At 42.8% G+C, this 27,634-nt stretch overlaps 1 protein-coding gene and 1 long non-coding RNA gene across 2 annotated transcripts in view; one reads left to right on the top strand and one right to left on the bottom strand.

Annotated features, from left to right (window-relative positions):
• The window catches only part of LOC133509551 (protocadherin-15-like), a 284,180-nt gene that overhangs the window by 27,247 nt on the left and 229,299 nt on the right, over window positions 1-27,634 (bottom strand). The window contains exons 25-27 of the mRNA XM_061836682.1: window positions 15,090-15,199; window positions 11,147-11,287; window positions 216-343 (exon numbers count right to left, since the gene is read on the bottom strand). Of these exons, the coding sequence (XP_061692666.1) occupies window positions 216-343; window positions 11,147-11,287; window positions 15,090-15,199 (379 nt within the window). The remainder of the gene's footprint in view (window positions 1-215; window positions 344-11,146; window positions 11,288-15,089; window positions 15,200-27,634) is intronic.
• LOC133509552 (uncharacterized) lies at window positions 7,556-12,932 on the top strand. The gene is made up of 3 exons (XR_009797378.1): window positions 7,556-7,811; window positions 8,473-8,586; window positions 12,759-12,932. It is a non-coding gene; the product is annotated as an uncharacterized LOC133509552 (long non-coding RNA).

The raw sequence follows: 27,634 nt of genomic DNA, 5'->3' as shown, positions 1-27,634 counted from the left end.
ATTAAGCTAAACTGAGCAAACATACATGTTTTATTATATTAACCCAAGGCGTACTTGTCTTTTGTTTTAGGTTTAGTTTGACAGTAAAATTTAACATTCAATCCAAATTTATTCTTAAGGAATTGTTCACTTTCAGGGTAAGCTAAGGTGGGAAGGGGAGGGGATGGGGTTGATGGCATGCGCTGTAAATATTATTAATATATATATATATTTACCACTATCTTGAGCACAGAGCTGAAGATCTTGGTGTCCTCGGTCACGCCTCCTATGTAGAGCTTCCGGCTGAAGACGGGAGGGTGGTCGTTCTCATCCCGCACCTCCAGGAACACCTTGGCCGTGTTCGCTGCAACAAAGACAAGAGCGCTTTGAAAACCCAAACATGGAGCATTTTCATGTGCCGGGCTGAACGGTGGGGTAGCTGGGAAAGCGTTGGCCTGGGTTCAATCCCCTGAACTCCCTGTGTGGAGTTTGCATGTTCTCCCCTGTGCCTGCGTGGGTTTTCTCTGGGTAGGCACTCCGGTTTCCTCCCACATCCCAAAAACATCAATTGGACACTCTAAATTGCCCCTAGGTGTGATTATGAGTGCATCTGTTTGTCTCGATGTGCCCAGCGATTGGCTGGCGACCAGTTCAGGGTGTCCCCCGTCTCCTGCCCGTTGACAGCTGGGATAGGCTCCGGCACTCCCCGCGACCCTCGTGGGGATAAGCGGCTAAGGAAACGGATGTTTGGATGGCACTGCACAAGTAATTAGTCATTATTAGGTGAGAAAAATCTCACCATTCTAGTGCTTCATAAAAAAAATATTGAATCCACTTTAAGCCATATGAGATCTTGTCGGGGTTACATCAAGACAATTTTGGATTAATTTAGATTATTACAGTAACAAAGCAAATTTGGAGATCACTCGGAGTCAACGTTCCTTTTTAGTCTATGGATTTACATCTTTTGGAGAGGATTTTTCCACATCAAAGCAAGAACACAATTGATATTTAATGAAGTTGAATCATATCTTTTCATTTTCTATGTATAAAGGTGGTTTCATTTCATTTCATTTCATTTCATTTCACCCCATACAGGAAGGATTCAAACCCAGAAACTCCGAACTGTGTGCCAGACCACTTCGGCGCAGATTTGAATCCAAGTTGATAAAATCGAATTTCCCCAATTTAGTTTTTTGGTCAGTTCTCCGTACAGTACGGAAGCGGTTTACAATTTTTTTTGATTGGACCCGAGCCGCCGATCCGCGCGAGGCTTCGGACATCGCGACGTGACACATCGGTTTCTCGCTCCCTCGCTGACGGGCGCATCGAGCGTCGCGGCGCTCGCTGGCGACTGAATAAACACGACGCGAAAGCTAATCAGAACCACCGTTGATCGAACGTTACGTCGTTTGAACCGAAAATGGTCGTGTCACTATCATTTCGCCACGCTCGTCAGCTGGACCGCAACTTTTAAATGGAAACTTGAAATCATTTCTCGCGGAACACGGCAGGCGTATCATTACTGGAAAGGCTGTTGCGGTTTGTTTCATAAAAATAAATAAATGGTTTTGGAATTGCATTTATTTGTAACCACATTTTCTTGCGGCTTATTAAGATGTGTTTACCGAGGGGGGGGGGGGGGATCCGCAATTTAAATAATACAATTCTCAGAAACATGAGAAGGAAGTTCTGATATTATGATGAAAAAGTCATAAAGGAAAAAGTGTTACTGTAACGTTACACATAATTAATATTATGGCTAAACGGCAAAATAACATTTTACAGGACGTCCTGATTTGAGAGGAAACCTAATTTAAAAAAAATAAAGATGTAATATTATGAGGAAATTAAATGTCATTTTCCGAGCATGAAGTCAAGATGTGTCATAAAAGTTGTAAATTTACGTGATTTATTTTTTCATTGAAGTCTCATTATGACTCGGAGTAAGCTGGAAATTTTTAAGGAAAAAGGTTGGAATATTACTGGGGATTTTTTTTTTTTTTTTAAGCCTAAAGTCATGATATGACAAAGAAAAAGTACATTTTTAGCAAAGTCAAATTTTTGAATGAAATTTGAAATTGATTGAAAAGTAGCGGTATGAAAAAAAAATTGAATTTTATCCAAATAAAGTTGTGAAATATCAAGGAAAATTCATCATTAATTCAGGAAATGACAGGAAAAGAAGTCAATTGTAGCAGTTTTAACTATAATATTACATCATTGTTTAAAACATATAAATGTAAATAAAATGGTTTCATAAAGTGTATTTACTGTCACCATTCATTTATGTATATTCACATTATATGACGGGAGAAAAATGGCAATTTTCACAGAATAAAGTTGAGATAACAATGGGAAAAAATATTCCTGGAAAATTTTCTCCTAATAAAAATCATATTACTATCATAAAACATATTTGTGAATCAAAATGATGAGAGTTGAAGACGCTGTTAAGTTAAGATTAAAGACAAGTTTCACACCCGATAAAACAAAGATATTCATACTTGGCAAGTCTCCAAACAGTTTTTGGGAACTTTGACATTCACTTGATTAAAAAAAAAAAAATGAAATTTTAAAAAATAACACAGCAGCACACGTTATTTCGCATTCAGTGGTCATTTTCAGCTCGATTTCTTAAGACCTTAAAAAGATACGTGAGCGCCTGCAGGAGGGAGCCGCGTGCTCACGTCTCGGTCGGCGATTTCTCCTAATGACGCCAGCGCCCGTTCGGTTTCGGAGTCAATAACGAGGCCGACCCAGCTTTGATCAGCGACGACGTTCCTCGGCGAGAGACGCGGTGCGAATCCCGCCTCTCCCGCTGCCCCCGATAAGCGCGTCGGGAAAATCAACAACTGATATTGGCCCGGCTAACGGTGGGAATGCGGGAGTCTCGGTCGACTAATCCAAACGATGATGAAATATTGGCGGAGACGAGTGGGCGTGTAACTCCAGTCGATCCTGGAGAAGTTTGCGCTCGCTAAAACTTTACACAGGCCATCATTAATAAATGCAAATGGGGAAAAAAAAATATTTGACAGTTAAATGCGAGCGCAATATACGACTGTACCTAATGTTTTGCCTTCTTCATCTCTGCGGTTTACGGTGCGTTTCCAAGGAAACCAGTGTGAATCCAACAGTGGCCAGATGCTGCGAAGTTCGGACGTCACGGCTGCATTTCCAAATCTTTATCAAATTCATTTTCCCCATTGAAATGAATTGAAATGCCGTTAATCCGTTCCAGCCCCCTCAAAAAACACAATTTTTTGTCTTTTGAATTGAGAAATAGCACTGCATTGGTTAAAACAGGGGGTCTCAAACTGATATTTTGTGGCCCCCACCTTAATATGAAAGTATAATGGTCTTGCAAGCCTCGAGTTTTATATGGATGGCACTTTACGGTGTTGTGTGCCCATAGGTGCGATTGTGAGTGTGACAGTATGTCTCTATGTGCCCTCCGATTGGCTTGCAACCAGTTTACGGTGTGCCCCGCCTCCTGCCCGTTGACAGCTGAGATAGGCTCTAGCACTCCCCGCGACCCTCGTGAGGATGAGCGGCAAAGAAAATGGATGGAAGTTATAGCAGCCTTGCCAAGGAGTTTTTTATTTTTATTTAGAAATTTTGCACACAAGTTGGAAACACCAGCGTCCTTCTTCATCTTATTTTGTGTTAAAAAAAAAAAAAAAGATGTTTGAGAAGATAGGATTACTTTTAAGTTTTAATTGAAATTCCACATAAATCCATGTGCCTCAGCCAGACTCCGCCTCCCGCGGCCCCAAGGTAAATTGAATTTGAGACCCCTGCTTTAGAGGCAAAATAAAGAGAATGTAAAGAACAAGGTAAATATGGGGTAAATAAAAAGGAGGGGCTGCGAGTTTTTCTTCAAAATATTAGTTGTTGACTTGGTTTGCCCACTGCCGGACAGCCAGATGCTCAGGGAACCGGGACAGTTGTCCATTCTAAACCCGATCGACACCGCTGCGCCAATTTGGTTTTGCTTCACTTTGACACTGGCTCGTACCTTGAAATTTTTGCTCAGAACCCCAACCAAAATAATACCGTAATTCCCGGCCTTCAGACCGCACCTGGTTATAAGCTTCACCCAGTACATTTGTAAAGGAAATACCATTTGGTACATACGTAGGCCGCAGCTGTGTAAAAGCCGCCAGTGCCCAGACTGTAACCCACGTTGAAACACGGGATGTTTTAAATGGTACACAGAGAGTTTAACGCTGGCGCCGCCGTGCTAATGCTAGCGACGCACTAACGCTAGTGCCGCGCTAACAGGGCCGGTTAAAAAGAAAAAAAAAAAACATACCACTAAAAATCATTGAGACATGGCTGTAACCCGCTAGCGCAGCGCTAACAGGGCCAGACCAGTAAAAGTCATTTCCTCGGCACATATAGAGCTCGTGCACCTACGTCATAAAATCACACGACTTTTGTTTACCTTGGTCAAGCTAAGCATTGCTTAATGCTAAGTCGGTTGGAGATGACACGGAAATATGACTTGCAGCACGACGCCCTGAGTCTTGTCCGATACCGTCAGACATTAAGAAGGTGAAAATAAACGAAGGTTCGTGGAAAAATGACTCTCTGCATAGAGGACCCATATTTAATGCCGAAGTCGAGGTTTTCGCCGATAAGAAATTGGACTATCGACCCGCTTTCGCTCGTCTTGGACAACTGGATCTACACACGGATCTGGCGAATAAGTCGTCGAGATTCACACGGAAAAGTTTGAAAGCGTATAAAAGTCTGGACGCATAAGAATACTTGGTTGCTGGATCGGTTCTCATCAGGAATAAATCCCAAATAGTAACGGTTTTGACGGCTCGTGAACGCCGAAGCCTGTTCGGCGCCACGTCGACCTTTCCCGGAATCCGTCGACCTTTTCAGCTAGCATTCAATGCAAACACCAATATTTCAATAAATCACAAATTAGTCACATTGCTGCATAAACCCGCAGGGTCGAAAGCGTGGGGAAAAACAGTCTCGGCTTGTAGGCCGGAAATTACGGTAATGAAAATCTTTCAACTGATGTATGTAATTTGAAAAATTAATAATTGAGTGGTAAGTCAAGGTATGTACGGCAGCAAACTTCTCTTCACATCTCCACTCTACGTTAGGGGGCAAAACACACACACACGCACGCTGTCGTATCCCATTTGTCTTCTTCTGGATTGCAAAAGTGTAAAGTCATGTTGCATTGAAGAGCGCCGAGCGCCGGGGGATTTGGGCGCACACCGTCAGATTGCAGCCACAAAAGCTGCGAGACAGAGCGGGGACCCTCGGGGGGAGGTGGATGAGGTGCGCCCACGTCCTCCTCCGCCTCTCCCCTCTCCTTTCAAACCTGGACTAGTTCCAAGCCGTCCTCTGCGGGGATCCGGCCCGAGAACGACGCACCGCGCTTTGTCCGACGGCACGCGATTTAACCGGGCCTGCTCCTGCGCGACACGACGGTAAAAAAAAAAAAAAAAAAAAGAGTCCCGTTTCCGCAGTCGACAAATTGCAATAAAACGACGTGCGTGGCGCCACTTGGACCTGCGCCTGCACTGCGTGCCGCGGCTCCTGTCACGATTAATGCTCCAGTTCGCTGGAACTGTTTCAAGTACAGAGAGTCCTCTGTCTACAACGCCGTTCCGTTCCCACGCTGGCCTTGTAACTAGAATTTAGAGGCAAGTGGGAACTAACCTGCCCCAGAACTGGCAAAAACGCTCACTAGGTTATTTACATTTGAGTATGAGCCGATGGCAAGTACCGATTATGCCGATTATGTGATGTTTTGTGGCCGCCTGTGTACACATTAACGGCGGCTGCGCCGAACAGCAAACTGGCATCGATTACATGATAAACAGCTAAAAAATAATACCGTATTTTCCGCATTATAAGGCGCACCTTCAATGAACGGCCTATTTAAAAACTTTTTTTTCCACATATAAGGCGCACCGCACTATAAGGCGCACAGAATAGATGCCACAGTAGAGGCTGGGGTTACGTCATGCTTCCATTAGATGGCGCTGCGCTAAAGGCTCAATAATGATCCATATATAAGGCGCACCGGATTATAAGGCGCACTGTCGGCTTTTTGAGAAAATTAAAGGCTTTTAGGTGCGGCTTATAGTGCGGAAAATACAGTAATCATAATAATGTTGAAACACGGGCGGCACGGGTGCGGCAGCTGTAAAGCGTTAGCCTCACAGTTCTGGGGTCCCGGGTTCAATCCACCTGTGCGGAGTTTGCATGTTCTCTCCGTACCTGCGTGGGTTTTCTCCGGGTGGGCACTCTGGTTTCCTCCCACATCCCAAAAACAAAAGCAAAATTAATTGGACACTCTAAATTGCCCATAGGTGTGATTGTGAGTGCGGCTGTTTGTCTCGATGTGTCCTACGATTGGCTGGCGACCTGTCCAGGGTGTACCCCGCCTCCTCCCTGTTGACAGCTGGGATAGGCTCCAGCACTCCCCGCGACCCCCGTGAGGATAAGCAGCTAAGAAAATGGATGGATGGTGACTAATGTTACATAAACTGATTTAGTGTTCTAGCCATTTTGGGATAACCGGACAAAATGAGTATGGATCGTGTTTGGCTACATTGCTCCTCCCGAAACTCGCCTCGGTATCGATACCCAGTAGCGTTACTTCCGTGTCACCGAATTTTAACAGTCTCTTTGAAGATATGTGATCAGTAATCAACTTTTTAATTTTTTTTAAATGCTCCTTACGCATTCGTATAATGCAGGGGTGTTAAACTCATTTTTGTCGCGGGCCACAACCCTAATCCGTTATGTCTGTGGAATCATAAATATCTCTGACCGCCTGATCATATTTACACGTGGAATTTATGAAGTAGTTTTGGACTCATAAATCAAGGGAATGGGTTTTTCAAGTATTGCTGATAAAAATGCTTGCAATATCTCAATATTGTCATTTGTTTGGGTTGTTTGTCTCCATGTGCCCTGCGATTGGCTGGCAACCTGCCCGTTGACAGCTGGGATAGGCTCCAGCGCTCCCCGTGACCTTCGTGAGGATAAGCGACTAAGAATATGGATGGATGGAAGTTGAAAGACACGACATGCAACAAAACTAGCCTGCTGTTTCCTTCAATACACTTTCATCTGCACAACATATGAACTGCAGAGTGGTTTAAAAAAGTGGGTTTCCATCTGCAAAATGAAAGGTGAGGAAAAATCAGCTGGTTCTGATTCTGATTCTGATGAACGCGTGAAAAAGTAAAACCCAAAACACGTGCGGACCACGCAACTCGTGAGGCGGCATGAGGAGTTTGTCATCCATTTTGCAGAGCGTCGAGTCATTTATGCGGCAAATTGTGTTTGGAGCGGAGTGGCGAAGACATTAATAACATAATAAACATTATTATTTTTGGCCCACCCAATACACAACATTTTTTAAAAATACTTTACCCCTCAAATTCAACTCTTGTGTGACTTGGACATGGATAACATTTGCTTCGTTGAAGAGCATTCGTTCTGATAGTTACAGCAATTCGCCAGCGGGGGACGCTGTGTTGCAGCCGCCGGCTAACGCTGCCCAGCTCATTCGCAGAAGAAGCTGCAGTACCGTGAGTACTGTTAGGGGACGCTACTTAAGTGCTGTGAGCTAAACGTGTATTCTGTGCCGTTTACAGGAAAGATACACGGGAATGGGTCGTTGCTGCGTTTGAGATGCATTGCTCTCGAACTTGTACCGCATTTGTAAGTTTTGACGCGTTAATTGAACATGATAAAGCCCGCGTTAAAAATAACTAGCGGAGAACAGGAAAAGAGTGTGCAACTTCCTGTTGCTTCACAATAAGAGCGACAGATCGGCATGAGTGAGTGATTTTTGTCCAATCCGGCTGTATTATTTTCAATGTTTAACTTGTCATAATTGATTTCTGTATGTTCTTGAACACAGGAAATACGATATAACTCACTTATTTGAAATATTGTTTCGAAGAGTTTTGCCCAATATATTTGTTAGCTTACACGCCGCGTGATCCAGATTCGCAGAAGACGCTGTGAAACGTATCGCGTGTGAGAACTGTTAGCGGAAGCTATCCACGTGCTGTGAGCTAAACGTGTTTTCTGTGCTGTTTATAGAAAGAAAAAAAAAACTTTAATATGCTGCATAAAGAATTGGGTGACTCCATTCTTTTAAAGTGTAACATTTGCAGCTGCATGAATGCGTGGTCTTTAAAAAAAAAAAACTTTCAAAGATTATTGATCTCAAGGAAGAGAAACTTCAAGAGCATGTCTGATTTTTGATGTTTTTTTTTTTTTTTTTTTCATTTTAATCTGTAAAATCGACGCCAATGAAGTCCGACTAACAACAAAATGATTTCAGTTATATTCATGTCTTCACAGACGGGAAGAGAGAGACGGAAAAAAAATGCTCATTTCACTTTTAATGTCATTCTTGAGAATGAAAACATCTCTCCCGGCGTCTGATCATAATTTTATTAATGTGGGTGTTTGATGCTGGGTTGCCCGAAGAGGACGAAATGTCGGCGCGTGGATCGCGAAAGGCCTTCGATTTGACTCTCGACAACGAGGATCACGACTTTGTAATCCCCACAATCAGCATGAGAGACGCAGAGCAGTCGCACAGTAGGTCATCGATGATTCATTGAGAAATGTTTGTTCTGATGACTTCATCCGTTATTAGTTTTCATCAGCCGCATGAAGTACTTTTTGTGCACTTTGGTACAAATATGGACGTCAAGGAGGACAGCCTCAAGGTTTCAGCGTTCTTCACGCGATCTGACGACGGAAAAGGAAATGAAGAACCCCCGCGAGGAGTCAAAATCCACAATTCAAATGCCGACCCGGGCGCCAAAATTCATAATTAGTCAATATGTATGCGTAGTGGGGCGAACAAAGGCAGCGGACTGACAAGTGATCATAAAAGCTCTTTTTTTTTCTGAGTGGATGAAAAAAAAAAAGCAGTCAAATATGTGATTTGCCCGTCGAAACTGGTTAGCTTGAAGCGGGCGGAAACTGAACTGGTAATCATCCCGGAGAGCGGATGTGTCAGGGAATACCGAATATGTATTTGTGTAAACTGACACGTTTTGATCAAGTTTGGCAGGACGTCAGAAAAAAAAAAAAAAAAAAGAGAGGGAGAGAGATTGCATCTGTGTGCAGCGTTTGGACAGTAACGGAACGTGTGACTGCGAATACTCACGTACGCAATCGGCTTCGAAATGATTAAACTTTTTCTAGCCTTGCACAGTCACTAAGTAGGAAAAATCCGCAAGCAAATTGACGCCCACAAAAGAGGCAAAAGACTTTTTTGATATTACACAGCTATTGCTCGACTAAATGAAGTTCCTCCCTTCAGTTCAACTTAGCTGGCTAGTGCCAGGAGGCCACCAGAAGGCGCCAAAGCAAGTCTGTTATTGCTTTAGCCTGAGCACAAAAACAGAGTATTGGATAGCTGAGTTTTTCATTGAGTCCCCTCAAAATTATGTAAACAGCAGAATTTGCAAATTGGTGTTTCGCTATAGATTAAAAACCCATAAAAAATGATGGGTTAAAAAGACGTGATAAAGCTGCCATCCAAAATATGAATTCCAACATAGCGACGGGACGCTGTCGCTCCAAAATTTTAGCCGTATAGTATTACTGGCCAAGTTATTTTTGACATACATAACCGTCCATTTTCTTTGCCGCTTATCCTCACGAGGGTTGTATGGAGTGCTGGAGCCTATCCCAGCTGTCAACGGGCAGGAGGCGGGGTACACCCTGAACTGGTTGCCAGTCAATCTCAGGGCACATGAAGACTAAGAGTCGCACTCACAACCATATTTAGGGGCAATTTAGAGTGTCCAATTAATGTAGCAACGTTTTTGGGATGTGGGAGGAAACCGGAGTGCCCGGAGAAAACCCACGTAGGCACGGGGAAAACATGCAAACTCCGGACAGGCGGGGCTGGGATTGAACCCGGGTCCTCAGAACTGCGAGGCCAACGTTTTACCTGCTGATCTATCAACCCGCCACAATAATATTAAATATCCTTTTTTTTTTTTTTTTTTTTTTTTAACGAATAAAACCTTTGTCCATTTTTGAATGAACACAGGTCTACGCGTTTGCTTTTACTTTTGGTCATGACAATGAGGGTTTTTTCTTTTCATGTGGTACTTGAATACATTTCAGAATGTCTCCTGGTTTTCACTTCCGCTATATCTCAGGTGTCAAACTCAAGGCTCAGGGGCCAGACTTGGACCTCCACAAGAATTCACATGGCCTGCGAAAGTGACTTCTGGGATTTTTGCTAAAACCTGTGCCCAAATTTCTAATTGTCACATCCAGCATATAACTTTGACATACTGCAAGCATTATTTTGCAATCAACTACTAGAACAATGTCCATCCATCCATTTTCTTCGCCGCTTATCCCCACGTTAGTCGCTGGACTGTTGGAGCCTATCCCAGCTGTAGGCGGGGTACTCCCTGAACTGGTCGCCAGCCAATCGCAGGCCACATGGAGACAAACAGTCGCACTCACAGTCACACCTCGGGACAATTGAGAGTCTCCAATTGATGCATGTTTTTGGAATGTGGGAGGAAACCGGAATGCCCGGAGAAAACCCACGCAGGCACGGGGAGAACTTGCAAAGTACACACAGGCCGGTCCGGGATTGAACCCGGGACCTCAGAACTGTGAGGCCAACGCTTTACCTAGCTCATCCACCGTGCCGCCAACAAACCAAAAAAAAAAAAAAAAAAAAAACGGTTTATCCCAAAAACATGCAACATTAACTGGACACTCTAAATTGCCCGTAGGTGTGATTGTGAGCGCGTCTGTTTGTCTCTGTGTGCCCCGCGATTGGCTGGCAACCAGTTCAGGGTGTACCCCGCCTCCTGCCCGTTGACAACTGGGATCGGCTTCAGCACTCCTCGAGACCCTTGTGAGGATAAGCGGCTAAAAAAAATGGATGGATGGCTAGTTTGCTCAAAATGTTCTCAAGTCACAGCAAGCCACGATGCTACTGGACTTTTCTTGCTAGGTGTTTTTCTTTTTTTCCCCGCAACAGTTCAAAAATATGCTCCTGGTCTCACAATAAATAATTTAGTTTGATCCCAATACCAATTCAAGTGTTACCTGCACTAACATGATTTCACACCCCCCGAACATAAACGAACATTCCCAAGCCCACGTTTCTTACTTTTGGAAGGCACACGCAAGTTGGACATGACAACCAGCAGCGAGTCGGCCTGCACCCCCAGGACGTAGCCGGTCACGTTTTCATAGTCCAGCGGCTTCGCCGTGGAGATGACCCCCGTTCTGTTGTTCACGCGGAAATGACCTGGAAGCAAAAAGGAGGGCGGCGCTGTGAGGCCAACTGGAACGGACTAAACAAAACCGGGCAAAAAAAAAAAAAAAGTGCATTAGAGGGCTTCAGGGGGGTGGAGGGGGACTGAGGAGTCAACTTTGCCCTCCCCAGGTTAGATGAACTTTAACCTTCAACTTTGCAATGTTGGCTGACTCACACAACATTGGCCAATCCAATGGTAACAATTAATAATATTTCATATAAGTAGTAATGCGTCCTCCCAGCACAGGAGAAGTGAGGATAAGCGGCTTGGAAAATGGACAGGGGTTCAAAATTATAAGGGATCTTTCTGGTAAATTTTTCTTTCACATGAAAGAAATTGGATATTAAGAATCATAACACTCATTAATTAGCAAGTATCATTTTCCAAACAGTTTGAGTCACAAATTCCCTCACCTTTATTTATGTTATTAGTAATACATAATGATCATGGACGAGATATGTCACGAAAAGTACCAACAGTCATATAATAAGGCCCCACAACCCTTGTGAGGATAATCAGCAAAAGAACATGGATGGATGGATGGATAGAAATCATAAGGTAGCTTATCAGATAAATATCCATCACCAATACTTTATTTTCGATAAATCTCTGTAAGATGACATTTTCAAAGGTTCACTTCAACAACATTCCTTGGAAATTACGATGTCAATCCACTTTCTTTGCCGCTTATCCTCACGAGGGTCGCGGGGAGTGCCGGAGCCTATCCCAGCTGTCAACGGGCAGGGGGCGGGGTAGACCCTGAACTGGTCGCCAGCCAATCGCGGGGCACACAGAGACAAACACCCGCACTCACAATCACACCTTGGGGCAATTTAGAGTCTCCAATTGATGTTGCATGTTTTTGGGATGTGGGAGGAAACCGGAGTGCCTGGAGAAAACCCACGCAGGCACGAGGAGAACATCTAAACTCCACACAGGCAGGTACGGGATTGAATTTTGAGGCCAAACATTTACCAGCTGATCCACCGTGCCGCCTATCATTTAATCTTCCAAAAACATCTGTTATTAAACATTTTTGATGTACCATTATTATCAAGGTTAAAATAGCCGGCGACCAGTTCAGGGTGTACCCCACCTCCTGCCTGTTGCCAGCAGGGACAGCCTCCAGCACTCCTGCGACCCGCGTGAGGATAAGCAGCTAAGAAAATGGATGGATGTGCAATTGTTTTAATAGATTTTTTTTTTTTTTTTTTTGCTGTGTAATGTTTGAACAGGAATGTGATAGTTGCTCAAAATAATATTCAATATACATCTTTGGCAGTAGGAGATAGCCCACAAAAGTATATTAATAAGTACTTCGTATACATGCTGTACAAGTAAGAGCCTATTGTGTTCGTTTTGCATAGTTACACTCACGTGAAACAAACACATTAAAAAAAAAAGAAAATATTCGCACCTGCCGAGTTGCGGGCTCTCTCGGGGACTAATTATGCTCCGCAGATTTTGTCAACAAGTGCGAGAAGCAAACGAGCTCGGCTCCGAAAAGACGTCGCCGATGTCTTTCCCACTTCAGGACAGGCAGAGGACGAGCCGTGCCGCGTCCGCAACTTGCCGGTGCGTTAAGCGCCGAGAGGAAGTCCCGACCATCTGCTTACTTGGCAGCGCCGCTGAGGCTGCGGCGTGACTGCACTTTTACAACTAATACAGAGTCGACACAATTTGAAATGTCCCTCGGGTGTTCCTGTAGGCTTTCTGTGTCGCTGGACTCCAGTTTGACGCTCGAACTCTTTAGTGGGCTTGACTGCCGTGTGTCAATAATTACATGTTCAAATTGTTGCTTTGAAATATTTAAGTCATTTTTTTTAGTATATTTTCATGGGATCATAACTTCATTTTTAATCCCTCATCTATATTTTCTATGGACATACAATGTTACTGTGCTACAGACTTTTGAACACAGGTTTTAGGAATAAAATATCATAAAATATATTTGATGAACCCAAGATATCATTTACAAATTTCTCGGAAATAACGAGCATACAAATATTTTTTGACACGTGGCCAATAAAATATGCAAAACTCCCAAAATTGTCAGCTGCCTTCTTCTGAAAATGTCATTATGAATTTCCCCAGATTGTCACCTTGCAGCCATTTGATACAATACAGTTTCCGTCAACCGTGACTTGGAAGGTAGGCTGCCTGAAGATCAGCCACTTTCAAGCAACGTCTGTACAACAGAAGCATTAGAACCTGTAGAGCTCGTGCACGTGACGTCACCGTTTTCACGGCGCCATATTGCAGGTCAAAAAGAGCTGCTCGATAGTGTGGGACACATTTAACCAAAGGAGAATATTTACAATACCCGAGAGCTGTTGCGCTGTTGGTTGTCACAACAGACGAGACAGATATTCAAAGAGATCGTTCTATGGAATACCAGCTGAAAAGACCAGAAAAGAAACATGATGGATGGTTCCCAACCAAAATACACACGCCTGTGTAGCGATAATTTCATTTCAGGTAGGAATTATTCTTCTCAATCTCAAATTCCCAAGAAGTATTTATAATGCCAAATTGACTTATTTGAGAACGAAGCGTATTTAGCAAAAAAAAAAAAACTGTCTGTCACAGAGAGGTTTACGGAGGTTAACGTGTGGCCGCAATACGCTTCCGTGTACGGAGGAGATGACTCCCTGTGCTAATTTTTTTTTTCCAGTTATAGTTAATGAATGTGATCTTGTGTAAGACCAGGGGTTATTTATTCAAATTTTGCCATATGTATTTAATACTAGCTGAAAAGATCGAGGGATTCCGGCAAAGGTCGAGGTGTCGCCGAACACGCTTCCGCGTTCACGAGTCGTCATATATATTCCTGTTGAGAACAGATCCAGAAAGAAAGTATTCGTACGCGTCCAGACTTTTATGCGCTTTCAAACTTTTCCGTGTAAATCTCGACGATTTACTCACCAGATCCGTGTAGATCCAGTTGTCCGAGACAAGTGGAAGAGAATTCCAACAGTTCAATTTCTTATCGGGGAAAACATCGACTTCGGCATTAAATATGGGTTTTTATGCCAAGTGTCTCTCTTTTTTTCACGTACCGTCGTTTATTATCACCTTATAAATGTTTAATGGTATCGGAAAAAACTCTTGGGCGTCGTGCTCCAAGACATATTTCCGTCTCGTCTCCAACCGACTTAGCACTGAACAATGCTTAGCTTGACCGGCAATATGGCGAGGTAAACCAAAGTCATGTGATTTTAATGACGTAGGCGGACGAACTCTATTGGTAAGCTGAGCTGCATTGCGTTTTGTCAGCCGCACAGATGAGCCTGCGCGAGTCCAGCAAAGCCGTCGACGTGGACGCGTCCGCCGCATGCGCCACATAACCGGATCCTCCCGTTGCGTGGCAAGTAAATGCAATGGAAATAATAAAAATGCAAAGGATGTTTTTGTGAAAGCGCACTTTTTTTCATAACTATTTTATATAGCCTTTTCCCAACAACTTGTATGCCAGAGGGACAATGAACAAAATAGTTTTATAACTGCAAATCCGATAAAAAAAAAAAAAAAAACTATTCCACGCGTTTGCTGTTCTGCTGATATCAGGATATACGAGGCAGAAGTTAAATTTCAGATCCTGCCGGCGTGCACCGAAACACAAATCAATAAACGGCTTACGAACATATATTTCTTCAAATCTTTCCCGCGGTGAATACCTGCGTCGGGGCCAGGCAGGCACCGAGGTATTTGAAATCAAAATGTTTACGCGTCTCGTGTTGCGGGCTGTTTGTAAGCAGAATACGGCAAAAGGTGGCGCCAATCGAAACATACCCAAATCGTTTCCGGCCACGATGGAGTAGTAGATGGTCTGGTTGACGGCGGCGGCTCGAATGGTCCCCAACGCCGTCCCCACCGGCGCCAGCTCGCTGACGGGAGGGAACCTGCGGGGACACGCGAAGGCCAAGATTGAATTATGTTGAAAACTTTACGGATCGATGATGCTCCTTGCAACACCAGGGGAAAAAAAAAAAAAAAAAACAGCATTAGTGCGTTTAAAAAAAAAAAAAAAATTGCACTTCAATGCGCTTCCGACTTGATTCATGGAGAAGACGTTTCAAAAGGCATCACTGATTACCCTGAGCGCTAGCATCACTTACGTAATTTAATCTTTCTTTGGATATATCAGACACATTTCCAGAGTATGTAAACAGGATGCAATATGTATTAAAAAAAGTTTGATAAAATACATTCAATTGTTCATCGCAGAAAATATTTGCCGCATCAGACTTAACCAAACTACCAAATGTGTGCATTTTTTTTCACATTCTTTTTTTCCATTCATTTTTTTACATGCCAATTATCCAACAATGTTATTGCTCGATCCTAAATATTTTTTCCTATTTCACAGTTTTTTAAACTAGGATTTTATTCTGTGCAGTTATATGTTAATATTTTTTAAATGCATTGACCAAACACGTCGTATTAGAATTTATTCTTTTTATACTTCATATTTTGAACAATATTTTTGAATGCCTGTGATTGAGCAGTGCTAGTATACTTTATCAAAAAAAATGTCATGAAATTATACTTTGCAGTAGTGTTATGTTTTCTGTTTAATTGAATTTTTACATAAAATGTATATATTATATTCAAATATTATTTTGTATTGTATTATTCATATATTTCTTGCTTAGCTACAATTGAACATTGCTCGAAATATTAATATAACTTCATCATTTTCATTATAATGTTAAGGCTTCTGTGTTGTAATGTTTTTTGTTTCATTAGAGCTCATAATCCTCATTATTATCATCATAATAATGAATCGTTGGAATATTTCATATTCTTACACATTTAAGTTTTTGCATGGCTATGACTGAACAGTTTAAAATGTTTTTTTTCTCATTCACGTTTAAAAAAAAATCACATTTGACTATGATTTTATGCATTCTGTTAATTCCATGAATTTCCTATAGGTGTTCATTATATAACATTTGAGTAATTTTTTTTCAATTTTTTTTTTGTTAATGTAAAACTGCGTTTTGAGTGAAATGTGCATTAAATTCCATACATTCTGACATTTCCCTTTATGAAAATAGAATAACATTCACAGTTCCATGCAGAGCGTTCCTTTTCGCAGCGATACATAAATCAGCATTTTCCTTCAAAGCCCAAGACTCACTTTGGGGAAAACATAAATTATTGTGCAATTTACTATTGCGACAAAAGCACTCGGAGTTTGCCAGCGGAGGTTGGCTGTCCTCTCCAAGGAGATGCGCCCGGGAAAAGAAAAACATTAGCATGGAGCAGATGCAGCGATAACGGGGCGGGTCAGGTGGGACGTTTAGGAGGAGGAAGATTTGGAAGATGGTATGGAAAAATATCCCCCGGCCAGAGCGCCTCGCAGAGCAGCACGAATAACGCTAATTACACCTTTTTCAACATTTATCAGCGCTAAATTCCCAAGTGATCGGTTCAGCGTGAGGGAAATCTAAAATTGGATTCCGCGGGAATCACGCTGATGGCGAGCGTACGGCTCGGAGTGGGCGCAGCCTTCGCTTTATCGTCCCGCGGCTGCGCAAAGCGCTTCCTCCTGTTTGCGTCGCTGCGAACATCCCGATGACAGTAGAATTAAAAACTAGACTGCGCACTCTGCATCCGACGTTGTTTCCGCCGAGGTCAACAAGCCTCTGACTTCCGGTCAGGGCAAAAAGCACGGTAACCGGTACACACATTATTGTGGAAAACGATGCGCTAAATTTATATATTTGGGATGTTTTGGATCCCTAGAGACATGAATATAATCTAAACATTTGCAACTTGCCCAGGAAGATTTAAAAGATACATTGACACATACATGTAACATTCATAATATATTTTCCACATTCATAATTATAATAATTAATGATGAAGGTTAAACTGAAACACACTTACCGGTGAAAAGTTACATCTTTGCGACCGACTGCACGGTTTTGACAGCAAACAGCGCAACAAGAATGAACCATATCGACACCAAAAAAGCTAAACCTAACATATTCCGATATTACGTTTCACAACGTGCAATTGTAAGGATGTCAAAGGATGTCAATTTTCATGTGAAATAGTAGCCAAAGCAATGTTTTGCCCTGACCGGAAGTTGAAGCCGAATGACCACGTGAAAGGGATCTGTGCGCAGTCTAGTTTTTATTCTATGCCATTGGAACATCCCATGCTTTTAAATGAAGTGGACCACTAAAACATTTTCATGATTTTAAGACAAAAAAAAATGATGGAAGACAGAATTGTTTAAAAAAAAAAAAAAAGTAATATATATAATCTTACCCGTCAACTCGTACGATTTAGCCGTAGTTCATACGCATTTTGTGGTGAATCTTACGTATACGGGCATATATCACAAATCATACGTATTCTCAAAATTTCCATTTGCTTTTACCCAGAACAGCGCGAGTCGAGTCTATTGTCGGGAAAACCCAAAGCTGGGGAATGCCAAACGTGGCCTGCATCAGGAATTGATGTTTAGCGCAGCGGTAAATGTTGATTTAGATTCGCAAAATACTTTCGTTTCATCTCTGCTACCTGTCACAATCGATCAAATCGTTAACGATACGCCATTGGTGACGCTTACCTATCGAGATAGGAGCTATACGAGGATATTATTTGACTGCAACAAAAAGTGAGTGTCATTTTTTTATCTTGACTTTGATCATTTGTGGCTCAAATGAATTTGACTTAGCTTGTAGCTAATGTAGCGTGCATGCTCGCTAGTTAGCCGCCTGGGCCTCATTACAAATACATGGGATTATTGTACCAGACATTGTAGCTCTCTTGCTAGCATTCTAGCTTATGGTCGTGTTTTTATAACAGCTGACGATAATTTAATTGAACGCTGTGTTTTCACCACAAGGGTGTCAAGATAGACGTTCCATTTACTAAGATTGAGAACGGCTTCGTAGGAACAATAGCGCATGTCAGTGAGTTGGCTCGTGCGTCGCTAAAGGGGTTGGCTACGCAGACGGAACGAGAGGACCGTACCAAATATGTATTCCTGCTTCTAATCGGTCGATGCGTCACGTCCACGCTCGACTCCGACAGACTCCCGTGCCGTCTCGCCGCTGTCGAGGCCGCGTTATTAAAGCCACTCCCATCGCCGTCGGAGAGCGCGGCGCGGCTTCCTGTCCCCCAACCCCCCACCCCCAGACGCCGACCCAAGTGGTAATTATTCAACGGTACGCCGAGCGGGAAAGGGAAGTCATTTATATTACCCAAACAGCATATTATTCACATCCCAATAGCGGCGCTATATATTACGCTAGCACATCAATGTCAGTCGTTTTGGCAGCGTGCGGCGATCCAAACAGTCCGCAGTACGATTCTTCCGGGCCTCTCATATTCACTGCAGTGTCCTTGTGGGCTTGTTGTTTGTCTCTATAAGGACTGCGGGATGGATAGATTGTTTTCCAACTTTGTGATGACTTTCTTCACCTTTTTTTTACCTTTTTTTTGTTGTGAAAACTTTGCACCAGGTAAACACATTGCAGCTGTTCCACCTGCCAACTGTCTAAAAGATTACGTTTTGTACTTGAGTGAGCGCTGAAGCGACGTCATTTATTTCCCTCGCTTAACACCCGTGTGTCTTTTTCCTATGCACTGTACTGCTTTTCGCTGGGAAATTGGTTTCCTGTGAAGCCTTGCAAAACTGCCTAAGCTGTAAAACACCAATCAGTCCCGAAGGCAAACTCAAGATGACTCGCTTTTTTTAATTTTTTTTTTTTTTTATCGTATTCATTCAGCGTAATGTGTTGGGTAAGTATGGAAGCACGTGGGAACAAGACATATGATGTCGTCCACCCACCTGCCGACATAATTTAAAGGAGATTCCAGGTGTCTTGCCTTTGAAATTATTTGATCAAAAATCCTCGAAAGATAAAGAATAAAAGCACACTCGCCATCCCACTTGTCAGAATCTGGTTTAAATGGTGCCATTTCGAGTAAGGCTTTAAAACACATTGGCTGCCATTGACGGCTCCTGAAGTCAAATGTCCATGTTGGCTGGAAGTAAAAGAAATCGACACGTTTTTTTGGGGGGGTTGTTTTGAATTTGCCCGGAGACTGATATTTGCGGCACCCCGCACGCTGCCCCCGAGCTGGGTTGGGTTCGGCCACAGCCGTAATGGAGGCTGCGAGACTCCCTTCGGAGCGGCAGATGTTCACTCCTCCGCATCCGGACTGCAAACGAACGCCGCTTGTGTGAAGCCACCACCGGCTCATTAGACCATATACACCCCCCGCCTACAACTCTGTGCCACTACAGATTCCGACCCAACATCATCAACTGAACATTTGCATTGGTACTGTTTATCTGCTAACATGGTTAGCTAATGTTTAGCATTCCAGCTCCGCTTATCTAGTTACCTACTGTGTCTAAAGCAGGCCTGAGCAACCTTTTAGAGGCTGAGGGCTACTTCGTGATCACCGATCGTACGAAGGGCTACGTGACCTGTTTGTGGCAAATTTCAGACTCAGTTCATTCCACGTATGTAAAATATTTTCGTTTTAATTTATTGTAGTAAATGACATTACAGGTATTTTAAAATTGGAATTCACGTAAGCAAGTCAGATTCAGAATTTAAAGCACGAATAATAGCAACAATTTGTGGCCTGTGGTATTTTTAGAACATACCTCGCGGGCGCCTTATGTGGTCCTCGCGGGCTACCATTCGCCCGCGGGCACCGCGTTGGTCACCCGTGGTCTAAGGTATCTATTCAAACAGCTCTCTCTACTATTACTACTACTACTACTACTTCTGTGTAGCCGATTTCCAATTGCCGATCTAGCAGCCCAGTTGGCCATTGATGGATGGATAAAACCCAGTGTAGGACATTTATTGAGTAAATTTGCCCCGCTGTTGCACACCAGCGGGGCGGCGCAGCGGGGCGCCCTCACAGACGCGTTGTCACAAATTGGCAGAAAACAAAAGCGTACTTGCTCGCCGACTTTCACACTTGACGGGCGGACGGCCTCTCCAGAGACCCGACTATTTGGAAACAAGCAATTGAAAAGTCATTTTTTTTCCCCCACGATACGGCCCCTTTAAAACTTCTCGACGATAACGCGGGTTTTAAACAGCGGCCCCGAAAGGCACACCGACGATGAGAACGACGAGTCGCAAATCAGTCAGAGAAGCACAACAAGGTGTCAGAGCGAGACGACGCGATAGGCTGGAATCAGGACTCGAGGCACACGCGCGCACCGGGCCGCCGCGGCCGCCGTCTCTCTATTTATGGCAGCTGTAATTTGTGAGCGGTGAGCGGCAACAATCGTATCAGCTGCTTTTGATTACACACCTCTGCCGCTGAAAAGTCGCGCCGCGCCATTAGCTGACTCACAGACATCTCGGTGGGGAAAAAAAAAAAACAAAACACCTTTTTAAAGCTGTAGTTATGCATTAGCATTTATTGCTTTTTATTAAGCCGCAAATGAATGCGCTTTAAGGTTAAGAACCCACTCTATGTTCAGTAAAAGAATACAGCACGGGAAAGAAAACTTTGGTCGACTCGGCTTTTACAGCAACTCTGCGTGAAATTTTTAAGTCAGTAGGGAACAAGTTCACTTTTGCCGCTTTTCCAAGGGGGTCCACATCAATGCGTTTGAGTGAATTCCTAAGATCAGAGGCCACTTCCTCCCGAGAACACGCATCTCGGTGGCATGATGTCTAAATGGGAACAGCGTGATGCTTTTGAAAATCAGCAATTCTAATTGCGACTGGAAATGTACTGGTCTATTCGCGGGTTGATCACCCGTTGGGAATTTTCCCCATTCGCCTCCTCATTAGAGATCAGCAAAATTTTGCTACATCTACTGTCAAACTAAACAGTTGGACATGTGCAAAAAAAAGTTGCAAGTTAAATAGACTTCAACTCGAAAGGTTTTTGAGTATTTTGGGTTCATCGTGTAAAATCCTAAACTTTTTGTGAGTAGCCTGAATCTGGTTTCTCTACTAACAGTAGAGAGATTCCGGAAACCAAAAAGCTGTTATTTCTTCCCATATTACATCTGTAATATTTATTATATTGTTTTCTGGCCAACAAGTTTCTGACTGTTAGGACAGGGCGGCATGGACTATAATTCATATCACAACATAAATTGAATCTTGTTCACGGTAATGGTGTATACATATATTGCGATATACAATTAATTGTAAAAATTATAAATGTTTCTGAATGGGTTACGTAGTTTCTCAGTGAAGCCAAATTGATTAAAAATGTCATTTTGAGAACATTTATTATGCATCTCTCCAAGCTCAAAATTAAAGAGCAAACATTTCTGATATTAGCAATAAATATTGATTGTACTAAGGCAGGGAAGTCAAAATAATTTTTGTCTCAAATCTCATTATAGTTATGATTTCCCTCAGAGAGCTGTTAGAACAGTGAAACCATGTAAATGTTTAATCACCAAATCATAGTATTACATACATTTATACATATTATGACACAACAAGGATAGCTGAAGGATAACTAGTTTTGAAATCAAAAGACAAGGATAAAAGTTTCTTTACGTATTTTTCAAGTTACTGTAGAAAAAGGGTTTGAGTAAATGCAATAAAGATACATTATTGTTTATTACTACGACAATTTGGGTACAGATTTTGACAAAAATCCCAGAAGTTAGCGAACGTGATTTGCTTTCACCGGGGCACCGAAAATGATGTTTCGGGCCGCATCTGGCCCCCGGGCCTTGAGTTTGACACCTATGTACCAAGACTTACACTATTGTGAGATCCACAACCATTAGGGCCTCTTTATACTCACGCATGCGGCACCTGCTGTGACGTCACTGGCTAGTTTAATTTATACTCAAACGCTATTCACGCATAGATTTGACAATCTGCTGCAGTTCCTCTCCAAGCCAGAGGTGTCACTACAGCTGGTATTGGTTGGGACAACATAGCAAAGAGTTTCTCCCGGCACAATTTTGGTCATTTCCGGTGGCCATCTTTCCTTTCCTTTCCGCAACAAGGTACAAAACAAGAACAATGCGACCGACGGAAGAGTGTCTGCTTGGACAAATGGACCTACGTGCACGTTTAATTATGATAGAAATTCAATCATGAAGGCAGTGACGGAGGTGGTATGTGCAGCAGGGAGGAACGATGAATAAGTCATAACAGCATGTGACTAAAACGGACCAATCGCGACAGATGATCGCCACGTCTTTCTCCGTGCAGCAACTTTTTTTGACATGTGTGCGGCAATGCAAAGTCACGTGATGCAATGCGCACGTACTGTAAAGAGGCCTTTAAGGCAATGGACATTTCCGACTGGCGATCTTAAGCTCCGCCCCCTTTTCTACAGTTACCATGCCCCACAAGCTTCCAAAATGACGACTGAACATAACATGTCTGAAGTCGATTCTCTATCGCGTATTCCGGATAATATTCCGGTATGGTTTTTTTTTTTTGCCAAATGCGTCAGGCTTGTCCAACAGAGTTCTACAGAGAGGTCTCAACTATTTCACGCAAGGATATGTACACGGAATTAAGATTTTGGACGGAACGGGACGCAATGTCAGAGTGACAGCGAAATGTTGGCGATCGGTGCAAAAAAGTTTGACGCCTCGCAAACTTCATATTGAAATCCAACAGGATTAAATAGTGGAATCGTACTGCGCGTGTAAAGCAGGGTGAGTATTTTTTACTTGGGAAGATCACGAGTAATGTCATTGTGGTGTTTAGAAGTGAGTGGTTGTATTTACATATTGAACGTACAGTCCGTATCACGTATTGATTGGCTATTATTGCTCCATTTATAAATTGAGTCCAAATTTCTACCGTAGAGCAAATTTATACCGTGTACTGCACACAGCCTTACATGGCCGAGAAACACGGTAGGAACATTTTACTGCCTTCATCCTGCATATCATTTATTGGAAATGACTACATAACACGCATCTGCGGTCACATTATGCAGGAAGTTGAAGCCCTCCCTCCCCGACGAAAAAGCGCGGCGGATCAGTGACAATTAAATCGTTGCTAGTGGCCGCTTCCTGATTGATTGCGCTGAAAAATAACCACACCGTTGGCGGATCCGAGACGAGCGTGAGCCCCGCTCTAATGTCACGCGACGAGTTTCTTTCAGATGCGCACATATTATGCCAGGTTGAAGACTTCCTGTTGTTTTTTTTTTTTTTTTTTTTTTTGCCTAGAAGAATGGAGCTTTAACAAAATCCAAGATTGGACAAGCAGCCACTGTACTGGCTTGAAATTGCTTGGCTTGGTGAGCGAATTGTGACCGTGTTCCTAGAATCCCTCTCCAGGAGGAGTTATCAGGATAGCGGCGACACAATATAATCTTCTGTGCAAGGGGCGCTTACACTTTTTTCCGCCCCTATTTCCTCTTTTTTGACACAAAACGAGAAGCTGTGTATATAGCGGGCATATCGCAGGGCCCCCGCCCGTGTCTTCTACCGACGCCGCATGCAGCGGGCAGAGCGAGCTGTTATCACGGCCTGACAAAATTGTTCTTTTGGAGAGGCTCTAAGCTGCAAAGAAATACCAAGAGACGGACCCAGGGGTAGAGATTAATATAAAGATGTTCCATATATGACAAGCTGGATGAGAAAAGCATTGCTTTTTTTCTGGACAGATTGAACCACTGCTACAAAAAATGAAAGAGAGTTAATCTGCCCTCAAATAAATACAGATAGTTTTCTACCAAGAAAACAGTGACACATCAACCACAACCAATATATATATATATATCCATCCATCCATTTTCTTTTGCCGCTTATCCTCACGAGGGTCGCGGGGAGTGTTGAAGTCTATCCCAGCTGTCAGCGGGCAGGAGGCAGGGTACACCCTGAACTGGTCGCCAGCCAATCGCAGGGCACATTGAGACAAACACCCGCACTCACAATCACACCTAGGGGCAATTTAGAATGTCCAATTAATGTTGCATGTTTTTGGGATGCGGGAGGAAACTGAAGTGGCCGGAGAAAACCCTCGCAGGCACAGGGGAGAACAATCAAAATCCACACAGGCGGGGTCGGGATCGAACCCGGCTCCTCAGAACTGTGAGGCAAATGCTTTAGCCGCTGATACACCGTGCCGCCATATATATATATATTTTTTTTTTTTTTTTTAAAGAAAAAAAAAGGCCTCAACATAGAATTTGTTGTCACGCCACACATTATGTTATGTTTGTTATATTGAATTTGTTGCTAGGCAGATTTCACAAGGCATATATATATAATATATATATATATATATACACCCACAGTATATATGCACATATATATATATATATATATATACACACAATAATATATACAAAATACATTTACACACGCGCACATTTTTCTATGGAATATAATGGAATAAGATGTCATTACCAATCGGCAGACAGTCATGATAAAAATATTAGTTAATTTAATTTGTCTCAATTTTTTTTGTTGTTGTTTCAGGAATTAAATTGGGATAAAATGACAGTAAAATTCCTAATTTTGCTAGAACAAAGTGGGAAGTTTATGGGAAAAATAAAGTCGTAATTTTAAAAGGTTAAAATCATATTATGATTGAGAAGCTACTTGCTACTCAATGAACTTGAAAAAAAAAAGACATGAATAAAGCTGCAATAGTAATTTTTTAAAAATTCTGGTCTTAATAGACGTAATAAAATTGCAAAATTTGTAGAAAGAAAAGATGGAATTTCACAAGCCTTTTTCAAGCACACTTTTGTAAAACTTCTAATTTCACTTTTAAAAGCTGAAATATTACAAAGGGAACACGTTCAATTTGAAGTGGATGAAATCACGTTTGTCGCTTTGCAAATTGATTCATGCACTTTCAATTAAAAAAATAAAAGATGGTGCAAATAGTACGGCAGTAACATTTTAGAAGAGAAGAACTTGAACTTGGGAAGAACTTCATCGAAGAAAAATGTTGAGAATTTATGAAAATACAATTGTAATACAGCCACTGAAAAATTTGTCATTTCAATGATAACATAATAAAAATGAGAATTTTATTGATTTATTTTAAATTATAAGGCAAGGCTATTGATAGAAGCAAGGTCTGTCCTACTATATTTGTTTTGAACTCAAATAATTTCTTGGGTTGTTGCACAACAGCACCACCTGTTGGATCTGGTGGGGCACTTTTCAACATGCCCCTGCAACTAAACATGAGGCACGGCTGCAACTCCAAAGGCAGACTTAGCAAAGCAATCCGCCAAAAGTCACTTTTCATTCCTTTCATATGCTAATGATCGGAGGGAAAAAAATTTCTCCTATTCACTGTGGAGTGGGAGAGCTAAAACGTGTTTTCTGGCAGCGTCCTAGAATCCCGGTGTCAACATGAGAGGGCGAACGACACGCCACGAGAAACGCGCGCGGCGCACCGGTGTCAGCCGACGCGCCCGCCTCGGGCCCGACAGGCGGCGTGACGCACAAGAGAGCAGGCAGAGGCGTACAAAAGCTCGCCGTGTGCCGCGGGGGCCCCGGGTCGGGTGGGGGCTTTTCACCGTGTCAAGGCTCTCCGCTCCACTTTGAACGTGTACGTATGGCCTCGTTAAATGGGATGCGGCGCGTCGGAGTGATTAAAGGAGCGGGCGATTCCAACGACTGTGTTAAAAAGGTTCGGTTCTAACGTCGGCCTGGAGCGGTATCGGCACGTTGGCTTGGAGGAAAGTAAACAAGACTCCTGCGATTGAAAGAATTTCAGCTCTTTCAATCAAAACTGACAACAACAAACAAAAAAGTGTCCGCGCCCACTCACCAACGCCTGCGCCGTGTTAAGCTATCGCAATGACGTCATGCCGTATCTCAGTCAAACAGCGGCAACACGGCATTTATTATGATACCAGCGCATCCCATCTTTTGCAATCGTTGGGGCTTTGTCTTGTCAAAACAAACACTGAGAGGGGAGGGGGGGCGCCAAAGAAAAATCTGTCACCGCTACCGGGTACAACCACTACCATGGCGACAAAAACAGGCACAATCACGTTATGAAGCCAGCTAGTGCTACCACTACCGTTTCTACGAACAGATGACGGGCTTATGTGGATTCATGCTCTACAGCTTTGTAAACATAGACAACGGTGAGCAACGGAGGCGACGCACCGGTCGCAATACGCAGTCCGACTGGTCGACGTCAAGGCGGGGGTCGGGGGGTTGTCGTTCAAATGTCACACTACAAAATCGATATACCTAAAACTGAATCGTTGCTTGTGGATGACGTCATACTAAAAAATACTCATACTAAAAAAGCTATCCGTGCCAAATGGAGCGAAATCCATAATTTCGAAGAACTTCATCACTCCAATAAAGCCAAATGTAGCTGAGCACTGCAAAATTTTAATGTTGTGATGGGCCACTTCCTAAAAGTGATTAAAAGACGGCAGAAACAAGCGACACTAGATTCATTCTTTATGAAAAGGGGGCAAGTCAGTTGACCGTTTTGAATTGCTTTTTTCTTGTGAACTTTAATAATGCTTTGTTCCATTAGCATTTATGCATTTTTGTTTCAAAGATTTCGCGAACTCGTGTTGCGAGTTAATATTTTTTTTTTGGGCATTTTTTGTTTGTTTTGCTCCCCCCCACTTATTATTGCTCGTTTAAAGTTATTCTGCACTTTTGTTCATAAAAAAGATCCCAGCCTAGTCTCTACTACTAAAACATTATACGTTTTAAGCAAAAAATAAAAATATTTCTTAAATTATTTTACTATATAATGTATTTAAACTATACATGTACTACAACTATGCAGTTTATTATCAGGAAAAGATACAAAAATGCTTTAAAAAGCCTTGTTGTTTTAGGCATGGAACGCATTATTTCTTTTCCCATTCATTGTAATGGGAAATATCGATTCGGCTTTTGAACAAATCGCTTCTCGGACCGCCTTCTGGAACGGATTGTGGTCGAGAACCGAGGCTGTACTGTACACGGTCTTGGAGGGGAAAAAAGTAGGTTTTTGGGCATATTAAAGCCCCCGTAAAGGGTATTTAATTGTAAAAAGAATACCAATAAACACTTACTGCCAGCCAATGTATTGTTCAGTGTATTCTATAGACAAACAAAATATGCTTGTACCACAGTGGCATTGCAATAGAAAGACACAGTGGGGCACAGAGGGGTGTGGGTCTGGGGGGGTGGGGGGGCTGCGGCCCGTCACAAAGAACACGCTCATTCACGTTTATGTGCCATGCAAGATTAGAGAGCGTAATGCAACCTCGACAAGAGCGCCAATGCAGCTAACTATGTTACTTAAAAGCTATTAGACGGAACAATAAATCAATAAGAAATCACCTTTGGAGTCGGCCTTCTGAAAGCGTAATTACGAGGAGGTGTGGAGGCAATGAACGCGTACACGGCGGGA

Source organism: Syngnathoides biaculeatus, chromosome 12 (assembly GCF_019802595.1).
Source record: "Syngnathoides biaculeatus isolate LvHL_M chromosome 12, ASM1980259v1, whole genome shotgun sequence".
Lineage (NCBI taxonomy): Eukaryota > Metazoa > Chordata > Actinopteri > Syngnathiformes > Syngnathidae > Syngnathoides > Syngnathoides biaculeatus.
This window is presented reverse-complemented; position numbering and strand designations above follow the sequence as displayed.